Source organism: Anneissia japonica, unplaced genomic scaffold (genome assembly GCF_011630105.1).
Source record: "Anneissia japonica isolate Jap-2015-1 unplaced genomic scaffold, ASM1163010v1 scaffold2994_len2133135_cov197, whole genome shotgun sequence".
Lineage (NCBI taxonomy): Eukaryota > Metazoa > Echinodermata > Crinoidea > Comatulida > Comatulidae > Anneissia > Anneissia japonica.
The window spans coordinates 1146403-1160824 of record NW_022728550.1 but is presented as its reverse complement, the minus strand read 5'-3'; the positions used below and the strand labels follow the sequence as shown (position 1 = coordinate 1160824).

Sequence of the window (14422 nt, the reverse complement as noted above, 5' to 3'; positions counted from 1 at the left end):
TCACAAATAAACAATTCTGAACCCATGTTTATAGCAATTAACAGTCAATTAATAATGTTATGTGCACTTCGTTGAGTTTTGCTTACTTGAATCATGGAGGAAATATATTAAGATAATAAAATATATATTTCCTCCATGCTTGAATGGACTGAAATATACTTTGTTACTTCTTAATTTTTCCTCTATGACAAAAATATTTAATTTTCTTAGTAAAAAAAAATAACCAAGGATTTGAAAGGAATACCCAAGAACCCAAGACCAAGTCAAAATACCCAAGATCTTGGGTAACTCAAGCAGCGGTCACGCTGGTACACATGGACACGTACGTAACCACAGGTGGCGTAAAAGCATCATCGCGATATCGTAACTTTTATTTTAGCCCTGAAGTTGGAACACAATCATAGAAGATACATTTCAATACAGATAAAAAAAAAAAGAAATATTGGTTAATAGTAGATGTGCCTATATACCGGTATTTTATTTCAGAAGGCCTATATTCCCCTCTCCATCGGAAACACATGCATGTGACCCTTTTCACATTCTTTACTCTAGACTATCAAATTCTATTTGACAAAAAATGGTTTATGCACATATAGGCCCACTCCTATAGGCCTACATGGTCATGAGGTGATGTCATCATGACAATATTTAGGCACTGTAAAACAGGACAGGGCTTGAAACCGTATCTGCATCACATCCAGTAGAAGATTCTTACTTGTAGGGGTTCAACTTTACTGATTATATATTTCAAAGACAAGGATGAGGTTAATCTAGGCCTATTTAAATATAGTTTTCCATGATTATATAAGTCCATGAGTATACGCTATGGTGATGGTTATATCAAAGAGTATAAAACTGCAAGAGGTCCGACTGCCAGGGATTCGTTGGATCGCAAAAAGTACTTCCACGAAGGGGCGTGGCCTTAAAAGATTTGAGCAACGCGTACGAGTTTCTAAATTTCTGAAGGGCGCCCCCTATTTCGTGGCACACTTTTAGCGTTCCATTGCCTGCACACATTGCTGCATACAAAATCAGGCTCGCAGTTTTATACTCTTTGGTTATATTAGCGCCCATGGTCTCGGAGTTCCAATCACTCGTTGATATAATGTATGCCAACTACCGGTATAAATAATACACATGAAATCGATAACGGTATAGCGTATATTACTGTACTAAAAATAAACGTGAAGTTATTTTTGCACAAGAGCGCTGAAAATTAATGGCATCACAATTACTATTTTAATGGCATTGAATTACACTGCTCAGAATCTGTAACGTATCTTGTCGGGTAATCTGTGTGAATCATTTATGACGACAATATAGGCTACTATATTGTACAGGTGTTGTAAAAGGTATACCAAAAGAGCATGGAAATTCCGCAGTGAGATTTTGAACAGTTCATCTCTGTTTTTCAATTTCATTTTTGTTGTTATCGTTCCTGTATTATTCTTTTGATGTTATTTTTGATGTTTAACTTTTAAGAAGTGGTAGATGCATTGTTTGGGGGAGGGATAAAGAGTACTTGAATATTGTTTCTGAAAACATTAGGGGGAGGGAGGAAGGAAGGGATTAATTTAAGCTGTTTTGAGTTAGTTTAAATTTTAGATGTTCTTGTTTTTTTTTTTTAGTATAAAGCGCTATATAAATCTAAATTACAATATCATCTCTGGTCCTTACGGGTTCAAATTTACCGCTGCCCCCAAAGATTGTTTAAGGCTTTTCTGACTCTTTCTATGAAGTAGTTGCATGTGCTTTATTTTATATGTTTTTCTTTTCAATGTATCTATATGTAGGCATATATATGTATAGTTTAAGCATGGTTTAAGCGGATAGTAGCCCTCGATGGCTTATGAAGCAATAAAATGAAGTGAATTGAATTTTCTTTATTACAGTGCCCCTTAATAACAGCACCCTCTGCTACAAGTCTGTCGTTGGTAGGCAAGATAAGATTCTGGCCGAATTCTGCAAAGCTGATTTTGGTATGTTTAAAAAGGTCGTTATAGAGAATAAATAAATAATTATAGTACTACACGGTCGTATTAAAACTGGATAGGCATATGCGTTGTTGGTTTACTGTATTCAACACACTAGTCCAATAGGCCTAAGTGGCATTATCATTGTGATAAAATCCACTATTGCAAGTTTGCACATTGGTAGTTAGTCCCTGCCGTCCGACTACATATGGAGAGGGTCATAGTAGACCAGCAGTAAGCCTACAGCAATGTGTTGATTACTTTGTTACGCTCCACTGTATTTCACTATTCCGATTGATTACATCTGATTAACTTAAATTCTTGCTGATGGTTGTCTAGTGTATTTTTAAAATATTTTATATGTTTATTCGTTAGTGTCTTCATAACTCTATTCTCTCTCATGTTTAATTTCAGTTATGAAGGTAAAATTGGTGAAGATAACTAGTACAGTAAAAGAGACTACATACATATTCAGTGAAAGAAATCGGATACTCTACGGATTTAATGGTCTAAGGAAACGCGATTTGAAGACGGGTATATTTAATGCACGGGAGATGGTAGCTCCTGAATGTTGCAACATTATGAAACCTGGCGAACATTATCTGATTATGGGATATAAGAATATGGAGAAGCTTTTTATTAGTACTGTCCATGCATGGTCAAAAGAGGTCAGACGTGTGGCCAACAAATTCGAGAGTTTCGAATGTTAGTTTCTAGCGCACAAAGGTGTGCATTCTATTCAATTAATATCTAGGCTTACACATACACTCAATATTATAAAACACCTAAGTTTCTTGTCATTAGTAGATTTAATATCATGTGGTATTTAAACCATTTAATGGTAAAATGATTTTTGATATGTCATTCATTGTGGGGAATAGCATAGCCTACGGTATAGTTTCACTTCCATATACATTTGTTCCATTCATTTTTCCTGTTGCACGCCTCGATATACAGTAGGCCTAGTTATTCTAATGCTACGATGTTTTCGTTGGTTGAAAAATAGAGTGTTTCATTAGGAAAAGTACGCTTAACTTATAAAATTTATTGACAAGAATCTATTCTTAAGTGTATTATAAGTGGTCGAAAGACCGTTGAAAGATGGACATTCATCTCTGCCCTGTCTCGTTTAAGGGAACAATCCATTGTTCAAACGAATGAAAATATTCACTTATTGAAATCTCAAACATTCATATTGAATTTTGTAGTAATAAAATATACATTCTTTATTGTCAAACTCATATCAAAAATACAAAAAAATCTACTTGCGACGAAAACAGAGGAAACGGCCTTACAATAAATCAATACAATGATCAAAAGCCCATTAGGCCTATACATTTAAATCAATAGAATATAAGTATGTAAATTTCGCTCTAGACTAGTCCTGCCTATATGTGACCCAAGCTCACAAAAGGGCAAGGGTAAACTCGTCCTCAGGCCAAAATGAGTTTTTGTTATAATGGCATAGAACATATCATTTACTTTAAAATGACGGTTAAATGAACTGGCTATTGAGGCTTATTTCTCAATACAGCACGTTGCGAGTTTACAGCCCGTTTGTGAGCTTGGTAATTATTGCACTTGTAAATGATAGGCCACAATATGTTGGTACCCACTGATATCAATCAGTCCAAAGTGTGTCCAGACTGCACCAGTCAATAGGCTATGGTAGCGGATTGCACCACGGTTGCGAATTTACAAAATAATACGCATCTTACCATCCTTTGCGCCAATTACAATAGTAACAAACTTATTTTGTTTGCTCCATAAATAAATAAATTTATTATATTGATATTACGATTACTTTGTGATGTTTAACAATGGTTTACAAATAAACAGTATATAGGCCTACTCTGTATGCAGTTTTGATTTTGTATAAAGAATTTTGTCAATATAAATAATAATAATAACAATAATAATAATAATAATAATAATAATAATATTGATTTTGTATAAAGAATTTTGTCAATATAAATAATAATAATAACAATAATAATAATAATAATAATAATAATAATAATAATAATAATAATAATAATAATAATAATAATAATAATAATAATAATAATATTATTATTATTATTAATTAAATTATGCCTAAATTGTAGAACAACCATGGGACAATGATTGTTGACTTTCATAATATAGAATGGAAAGAGATCGAATAACACCATGACACACACAATGCTACTTTATATTGAGGGCGCCCTACAAATAAAAAACACTCCCATGTTTCTTTCGCAGAGAGTGCATAACGAGCTTCACACGTAATTTAAATTCAATTTTATCAATATGTGGGGGGGGGGCGACTAGATTACTGGTGATTTAGCAACAACAGTTTTCAATATGTTTGTTGCGCGTTTCGTGAATTAAGACCACAGAAAGCTCGTTGAAGACTAAATCCGCAGAAAATGGACTGTTCACTTCTTCAATTGCGGCATTAAGCTTGACTCCACGAGAACTAAGCACGATTCCATCTAGCTAACGAGCTGAAAATAAACTCAAATTAACAAGTGCTGCTTGGAGCGTAAATAATGATGAAACAAAAACAATGAAATAATATTATAGGTCTATAATTCATGCGGTAGTTTGTTAGATTTGTGTTTGTTTTCGGCCCCATTTAGGCTATACAATTTGTCGCGTTCTTATCGACGGTGTAACACTTGGAGACAAAATTCTCAAAAACAGAGTCTACTTTTCTTTGACAAAACCAAAGAATAATATCGAGACGAGACAAGAAGGTGCAACATTGATAGCATGTTAATCGTATTTAGATTATGATCTATTAATCGTGATTATCACGGAAAAGGAAAAGTTCAAAACAATACGGTACCTCAGCTCAAAACAACAACACAAACGGTTAAATTTATTCACGTTTTACACCTAAGCCTGTTTATTTTTTACGAGGCATAATTTTATGTTCTTATGAGTTGCCACCATAAATTATAAACATTATAGAATAAAAGTGGAATGACATTTATTAATTTTAGGTCCATATATATTCCGCAGCCTCACTCCTCTCTGCATACACCATTGCATTCTACAGTGTTTATATTACAATCTATTTTTTCTGTAACTTAATGATAGGCCTAGCCTTGTGCCGAAACATGATACATTAAAAAAGTTAGGTTAGGCCTAGGTAGGCCTATAACATGTCAAGTGAATAAATAAAGAATGCGTTTTTAAAGAACACATCAAATGAATGCCGCAAATGTTTCAAAAGAACCGCATTATCATGGTACTTGTAATACCTTTCTAGTCTGTTGACTGTATACAATCCAGGGTTTGTGGAGACTGTTGCAATTCGCGCAATTAAGTTCTGGTTTGCGGACCTTTTGAATAGAATTATTTCGCTTCAACTCTATGCAAAATTATCTTCAGTGTGCGCTTATGGAAATACTGTTTGTTTCTGTCTGACGTGTACCGTACCTCTTGTGTCGATAATTGTACAGTATTTTAATTGTTATCGTAATGCGTTAAATTTGTCAGCGGATTGAACAATGGACAATTTGATAGACAGTGTCCATATTCCAACAAATTAGTAGAACTTGAAAACACTTAAACGATATGTACAAAAATAGGTTAAAAAACAAGGCTAAAGCTTATATCATTCAAAATTCATATACAGTACGGTACTTATATAGGATATTTGAATAACCTGTTAGATGCTCAATATTTTCCTTGTCGAAAGGATAAAATAAATATACTGATTTCACTACCGGTGTTAGTTGTGAATTTTCCCATTAGGATGTGCACTGAGTTTGAGTATAAATGATATGAATGCCACTCCAAAAATTGACAAGGTCATTTTATTCGAAAATAATAATGAATAAAATGGCCTTGTAAATTTTTGTAGTGACATTCAATTATGAGCACTATAATAGTCTTGTTGCGCCTTCAGATTGTTTTATAAAGTGTAATAGCGCCCTCTAATTATGATATTCATAAAGGCTCTTATTTTTTATTAAATAAATAAGTAAATGGTAATATAATTTTGTTTAATATGTACTGTGGTTGTAAAATAATTTATTAGTTAATCATGTATCACATGTAAATTTACAAATTATACATAAGTGAATTTGACTTTATTGTTTATCCTAATATTGATAAATGTATATCAAAATGATTTTCTCATTTTGTTGTCAAATAAGCAATACGTTTAATCTATGGTTTTACCGAGTTTCAGCTTCAAACATAGTAATTAAGTAAGTATACAATGACATCTATAAAGTAGTTTAATATTTATTGGGTTTAATTTTAAGGTTTTTGTACGTAATTTGATTTAATCGTTTGAGCTGTATTGGATTGGGTTTATTTCGAAATTCTTATAATAAAATAATAAAAGCAAGTACAAAACCAGATACAGTGTGTAGAAATAACGTAATAGAGAATTTCAGGATAACCGTTTAAGCATTCCTGTTTGTTTCCGAAGGGGTCCTGAGACGAAGAACAATAACATGACATTTTACATAAAAACGTAAAGAATTAAGAAATATAATTCTAAATGGTCATAGGCGTGTCAAATTGTACTTGTGTGTTATACTTATGAAATAAGAAAATAAAATTAGGAATCATGAATGTTTGTGTTTTCTCTTTTATTTTTAAATTTTACAGTCAACTTCATACAGGACAAACTTTTTATCGTTTTCAAAGTTCATTTATCCTATTCCTATTATCAATAAAACTTCAAATGTTGAAGTCTGCTTTATAATAATACATTCTATTATGTAGAAATAAAATAAAAAAGGATGGTATTGCATAATATTTTAATAAGATTGCCGCTAAAATGTTGTGCTACAAATATTCCACACGTCTTAAATTCGTCTATGCTGATGTGCAGCGTTTAGTCTGTTCTTAATCATCTCACGTGATAGTTACCGCATTGCTGATTGGTCCATTTACAATTAGGATTTGCAATAGTTTATAATACAATTTTATAATTAATACACCTGCATAAGTAAAATAATTCATAAAATAAAGGAATAGTTATTATAGAAAAAAATTTATGTATACTAAGTTTGTTTTAAGATGTAAAAGGGCTTTCAATGGGGATTAATGTATTTTTGATTTGGTGCGAAATTTGTTACACCCCTATTTGATATTAGTAGCTACCATGACGTTGCGGCTGAGTATTCACTGTATCAACGTTGAGCGTCCGCGACAAAGCGTGAACTCAAGGCTTGGCAATGGTTATGGCGAAGTAAAGTTGTTGCGGAATTTTATTACCAGTTAAGTTCAACAGAAATTTTACGTTTTGGATTTAGATTTTCCTAACGTAATATAGCTTGAGATATTCTGAAGCTGATGTAGACTACCTTGGTCGAGGTATAATAATCAACAATCACCATGGGCTGCCAAGAAGATCAAACGAAAAAACGAAGGTGGGTGAATCCACTCTCTGTTCTTATTTTGTCGATGTTACTGTTAACAACAGTGGCTCAGGTACATGGTCCATACGGAGGCGATGGCGGTGTTGACAGTTATGCGAAGGCGCGATGTGAAGCTATTACAATTCCACTTTGTCACCAGCTTCCGTATAACACTACAATATTTCCAAATTTACTAAATCAAAACCAAGAAGATGCAGGCTTGGAAGTACACCAATTTTATCCTCTCGTCAAAGTGGAATGCTCGTTGGATTTGAAATATTTTTTGTGTTCGATGTATGCGCCTCCTTGCACTATGGTTGATTTCCCTATACCGCCATGCAAGTCGCTTTGCCAAAGCGCTAGAAATGGATGCGAAGCTCTTATGAACAGATTTGGATTTCAGTGGCCAGATAAACTTGATTGCAGTTTATTTCCCGAACAACGTCCTGGTATTTTATGTGTGGACAGAAATCGCACAGCAAACAAAGATCAACAAACACTTACAACAACAAGATCACCTGACAGTCTTGAAACATTGACACCCAAAGTGCAAAAAGACGATATTGCATTCACTTGCCCTAAAGAATTTACAGTACCAGAAAAAGATGAGGAGTTTCTTGGATCTAAAAATTGTGGTTTTCCATGCCCAATGTTCTTCAAAGACCCAACTGAACAAAAATTTGCACGACTTTGGATTGGTATATGGGCATTCATATGTGCGGGATCATCCCTGTTTACTTTCCTGACTTTTGTGATAGACACAAAAAGATTCCGGTATCCTGAACGTCCAATCATTTTCCTTTCTGGGTGTTACTTCATGATTGCTGTTGTATATATTATTGGATTTTTTATGGATGATGAGATTGCATGTAACCAGCCGACAGAAAATGACCACACATACAAAGAGGCAACACTTACCCAGGGAGCCAAGAAGGAGATGTGCACGATTTTATTTATGGTATTGTATTACTTTACAATGGCATCATCAATTTGGTGGGTGTTGTTAAGTCTTACTTGGTTTTTGGCTGCTGGATTGAAATGGGGACATGAAGCTATAGAAAGAAATTCACAGTATTTCCATGTAGCCGCCTGGTCGATCCCTGCTGTTAAAACAATTATCATCCTCACCATGGGAGAGGTTGATGGAGACCCTCTGAGTGGCGTTTGCTTTACGGGAAGCACAAACATTACTGCACTACGAGGATTTGTACTTGCCCCACTCATCATATATCTCATTGTAGGAACATTCTTCTTGTGTACTGGATTTATCGCTTTGTTTCGTATTAGGACCTTTATGAAGCATGAAAATACGAAAACAGACAAGTTGGAGAAATTAATGATTCGTATTGGTGTTTTCACTGTGCTATACACCGTTCCGGCAACGATAGTCGTTGCATGTTATATATATGAACAAAGCTTTAGAGAACAGTGGGAGTTGAGATGGCTCTCGGACAATTGTTTAAAATACAGCGTGGTTTGTCCACATCAGAATGAATTTCTGCCAGAAGCATCTCGAGCAGAACGACCCGATTTCACTATTTTTATGATTAAATATTTAATGTTGGTTATTGTTGGAATAACGAGTGGTTTTTGGATATGGTCAGGAAAGACCCTCCAGTCTTGGATAAATTTCTATAACAAATTGTTTTCAAGAAGATCAGTACATGTACCCAAGAAGCCTTCGGAAGTCTGATCCCATGATTCACACAAGATGCGATGGTATATTAAGAAAAACACAAGAAGTAAACTATGGTAGACTTTGATAGTCACTATAAAACAATAGACTAAACAATGTTCAACTTGTGTTATTTTAATTTTTTAAGTTAATAGTTACATTTTGATTAATAAAGCCTTTGTTTAAGGACTTTGTCACCTTGGAAGGACAAACGTATGCTGGTCATCAGTCATGCATTCGCAGTGCTTATTTACTTAATTTTAATTTGTCATACTGTAAATGGTTAATATTTTTTTTTGGAAACCTTAAACTTCTGTTGATTTGAAAGAAAATAATTTTTTTTAAATATTTTATTTATTAATAGTGAAAGAAATAAATATGTTTGTATTGATATCACTGAAAGAAATGATTTATTTGATCATTCCAAACAATTCCGTTGTAATTTATACCCATTTATTATGACTAGTGTTATAGACAACTTGGTTAAGTTGATTTTAAGCATTCATAGTTTATTAAATTATTTATTTAGTTATGGTCTGTGTTAATGAGAATTGCTTCAAAATTTGAAGCAATCTTTTTTTTTTTTTTAAATGACAGCAATTTCTTTTTTTTTTTTTAAAGATGACGGTCTAAAAATAGAATATTTTAAAAAATGGAGCAATTTCTCCTAAAGGGTGATTATGATTTTGATATGATAAAATCTTCACAGTAATCAGTCATGTAAAGTTGTGCAATGTGCATAATTGTGTCCCAATGTTAAGATACTCTTCTGACCTAAAGTCCCTGTAAATCTATTGTGTTGTCATGCTGTTAAAACCAATCCTACATATTTATTATTTTCTCTGGCAGTGTGAAAACCAGAGTTCATGCAGTTTGACTAGAATTTTAAATTTTGTTAGTGAGAGAATGTAATTTTCTTTTTTAAATGCCAATTATTTTTCATAATGGTTTAAAATGCTTCCTGTTCTTATTTAGTTTCTATTCATTTTTTTTAAGTTTAAAAAGAGATATTCAGAATGTTTATGTTTTTTAACAAATTAGTTGCATCCTAGATTTTAATTGCTTTATTCCTGTTTTAATGTATTTGAATTTTACCCAATTGCTTAAATTTTGTCAATATTGAACATTACCAATTATAATGTTATTTTAAAAAAATTAGAATTTACTTGATTGTAAATGTTTATCTGGTTTGTAGTAATGATAAGATTAGATATTTCTTTTTTTGGTTTGGAAAAAAAGAATACCTAATCTTAAGAATTTACTTCGTGCCAAAGTACAGACTAACATTTCAAAGCCATGTTGAATTAAATTTGGTGATTTTTGAAATAAAGTTGATATCTTTTGTGGTATAATATCGGATTATTTCACAAATGGTGGATATTTTTTGTGATATAATATTAGACTATTGTAAATATAATTGTTGCCAGCTATGTATATAACTTGTAAAAACAATTAATGTTAATTTCTTAACTCCTTAATGCCTATTGTAAAATGCATTTATGTAACATTTGATCATTCAAAACATGAAAGAATTTTTCCAATACTGATATTTATGTAACTTTCCTACTACTGTATCTTGGGATTGTTAATTTATTGGTTTTTTTTATATATAATCGTAGGTGTAGGAGTCTTGTATTCTCTAAATTAATCATTACTGCCATTGATAAGATTCCACCGTCTCTTAAAATCAACATGAATGTTGTTGGTGAAGGCCTTACAACTGGTATATTTGATCCTTTGTTGTATAGTACTTCTCAAAGAAGGCATGTTGTACAGGACAATGATTGTATTTATCATTCAATATGTCGGTCAAAATGGATCTTTCATGTTTTGAATGTTTTTAAATTGCTAGTGAAAGTTCCCCAAGCTGTAACAAATCTACTAAATTGTGTCATACAGTTTTAAAAAGACAAAATAAATACCATCAACATTCAGTATTTGCTTTTTTGTATTAATAGTATCCTTAAATTCTCCATTTATTCTACAGTATTTTCTCATTCATGTTTTACTTTTTCAAGTAGAATCTATGAAATAACATTTATGGAATTACTGTATGTGCTTGATATATTTCTGTGCACAAGAATCACAGTTAATGTTTTTAAGAAAAACTGAATTGATATAAATTTACTGATCAATAAGTTTCTATTTATTCCAAATCTGTCATCCTGTCGTATTTGGTCACCAGGTATGTCTGGCTGTTTATCCATTCACTTTGATCTATTCTCAATTGTAGACAGATACTGAACTGCATCTTGCATGTACGTACTCTGTTATATGGCTGAGAAATACCAATTCATTGTCGACAGGAATTCACCTGTTAAAAGTAATAGAACCGAAGTACCTTTGGTATTGTATAAAGTTTACAATTTCAAAATCATAACATCTACAGAGTAATAAGAATTGTAATTCTGTCCCTGCTATTTTTACAAATGAAATTAAAGAAATATGCGATACACTTCAGTAGATATATAAATGGTTATTGCTCAGTTGCAGAAAAATATAATCAGTGTAAATAACATTAAATGCTGGTACAAGCTTGGACTTCAACTATTCATTGTATTAAGTGCATTACGATATTCTTTGTCTTGTTCAGGAAATTACAAAAAAAAGATAGCAAAACAAAGTAATAGTGTGTATACTGTAAAATGGTTATCTTAAAACAGCGTTTGCTAACATGAATAAATATGATAGGCTGTGCTTGGAATTCTGTGTCATCTACAATTGTTGTCTTTTTAGTGGAAGTGAGCAGTGAATGAGTTGCTTGCAGTACTTCGTTTCTGGCACAGTAGGTTCCAGACACACATGTTCTACACAAAGTAATTCAGCATCAATACTGTATTGTTTCACATCACTAATTTCAGCCACCAATCCTACAATATTAACCATCATTTATTAACCTAGATGTTCTACAGTATTATTTTAGCCCGTGAGATTTTGGAAAAAAGTATCAAAGAGCACATTTAATTGGAATATACTGTATTACCAGAGAAGGTGAAAGATATGATAGAAAATTATAAGTTTGTCTTATAATTATTGCAACGCCTTGTGTGGTAGTCTGCACTATAGTATTATTACCACTGTTGAAATTAAACCTTTATTTAGTGTGCAAGTTCATCTCTGATTACATTACTGTACTGTGTGTATAAGGCAATCCATGTATAAGACGACCTCCGAGTTGGTGAAGATTGTTGCATGTCAGGCGTACGTACATAAAGTAGCCTCCTTGTTTCATCGTCGGTATTCCTACTTCTTGCTGCTTTTCATGGTCTTGACTGCATCTAGGTGGCTAAAAACTGAGCCAAATGTAGGACCAATATTACAAGTACATTAGGCCCCATAAAAAAAAATTATTAGTTTATATCACCCTATCAAAGAATAAAAACTGATGAGGGAGGGAGGTTTTTTTTTTTGCTAATCCCGCCCCAATTTTACCGATGATCACAAGTAAATCAATGGTTAGAGACACATATTATATAAAAAGTCATAAGAATGGAATTTATATTTAAAAAATATGTTTTTGCTGTACCAGTAAGTATATTTGCAAGAAACCCTGAGCTTTTCAGGTGAAAAAAGATGGAAAAAGGACCATTTGAAATAAAAATATATGTTGATTGAAAAAAAAAACAAAAACTGATTTTTCCCAAAAGTGAGCGGGTGATAAACTAATAATTTTTTTTATGGGGCCTTAATACCGAATAGGCTTTTAAATGTTCATCAAAATCTATGTTTTCCCACATTTGAAATTGGGTTCATTCATGCTAACAGTTAATAGCTTCATTTCAGTAGGAAATTTGTATTACAGATGATCTGCACTTGTGACGAACATGATTTAAAAATGAAAAATGTGTTGTGTATGTCGTGATTTTCTACTTTAAGCCTTGTCTAATGCGCGAGAATATACGGGTACTGTACTGTAGTATAAAAGGGAAACAGATACCAGACTTATCTTGCTAAGTAATCCTACAGTAGTAGTAACACTGCAATGCAAAAGCTTCTGTACCTAAATATGCCCTATTATTTACACTAGGTCAAATGGACCTTGGCATATCTAGTCTGGTGGCACCATTGTACTGTAGATAACGGATAGTTTTATTTTCTCAGTACTGTACTTGTACAAGGGTGCTTGAGACAGAAGACGGCATATCATTCAAGTGCATGCTGATTCTGAGTTTAAACATTGGTTACTAACATCTAAATTTGCATTACTGACATTCTTTATTAACGGTAATTTTTGGAATAGGCCAGTAATCAGTGTGCCCAGATAATGCTGTACATACGCAGTACATACAGTATTTCATCCTTTACAGATAATAAACTTTAGTGTTTACAGTATTCATATCCCACATTTCTCACTCAAATATTTCTTTTTTGTGATTATTTTATACTTTAAATAATAATGTGGCTATTGAATTCTTATATTTAGAAAGCTATTTATAACGCACATTAATATTAAATGGTGAATCCTTGCTATACAAATATTTTCCACATTATGCTAACAGTAACAAAGGATATGGAGTGCAAAAGCTGCCTGACCTCTCATCTTAAAACTATGAGGTCAGCCATACCATATAAGGTAATGGATGGCTCCATAATGTCACAGTTGTGGAAATAATTACCCCCGAGGGAGGGTTGTTTGCAGTCTACCTTTTAGAAGGAGAGAAGTACAGCATGTTCAGCTTACAGTAGTAATCTATAGTACATTCTTCATCTCTTGCAAAATATATATATGAATTCCTTTTACAGTTGTAAAAATCAATTATATATACCTGTACAGTATAAGTTTCAAGTAATAACATTTCGTGTTTAGTTTCTGTTTTTAAATTTTAACTTTATTTCTTTAATGAATTTTAACAAAATATAAATACAAATAAACTAACTAATATTCTCCCAGTACAGTACAGTATTTAAATTTAACACTAAATGAATAATCTAACATCAAATGTTACTCCAACCTACTTGAAAATTTTTCATTACTGTTCAAACATTTTGAATACGGTTTTGATCTTCATTTCTAATGAATTTTTCAGTTGCTTGTTGTATAGTCATTTTTAAATCTGCAGTAATGAATATGTGTGCTTTGCCAAATCCGCTAAAAGATCTGCCTTGAAAAAGAGGTGGAAAGGTGTTGAGTTCATTGAGTAGAGAGGCATTCATGGCCTAGAAAGAAGCCTTCTATATTGAACCTTGTTTGTCAAAAGGCTTAGTGGTAGGGATTTACTAGTCCTTTGTTAAATGCTATTAGTGTATACATTCTTATCAATTTGTGTTGCACGACTAATTTAGCTCAGGTCTTTCAATCCGTTAGCGAAGATGAATCTAAACCTATTTGGTATTGCCTGCAAAAAGCTTGGTTTGTGCTGACTGAATAGTAAATGCTTTATTACACCTGAGTGTCTTTATCCTCT

The 14422-nt window shown here is 32.6% G+C and overlaps 1 protein-coding gene across 1 annotated transcript in view; it reads left to right on the top strand.

Moving 5' to 3' along the window:
• LOC117114261 (frizzled-7-B-like) overlaps positions 1-11721 on the top strand; it is a 14159-nt gene extending 2438 nt beyond the window's left edge. Inside the window, exons 2-5 of the mRNA XM_033257866.1 lie at positions 1893-1979; positions 2388-2682; positions 6125-6178; positions 7313-11721. Of these exons, the coding sequence (XP_033113757.1) occupies positions 1893-1979; positions 2388-2682; positions 6125-6178; positions 7313-9035 (2159 nt within the window). The 3' untranslated portion in view covers positions 9036-11721. The remainder of the gene's footprint in view (positions 1-1892; positions 1980-2387; positions 2683-6124; positions 6179-7312) is intronic.
• The last annotated feature ends 2701 nt before the right edge of the window (positions 11722-14422 follow it).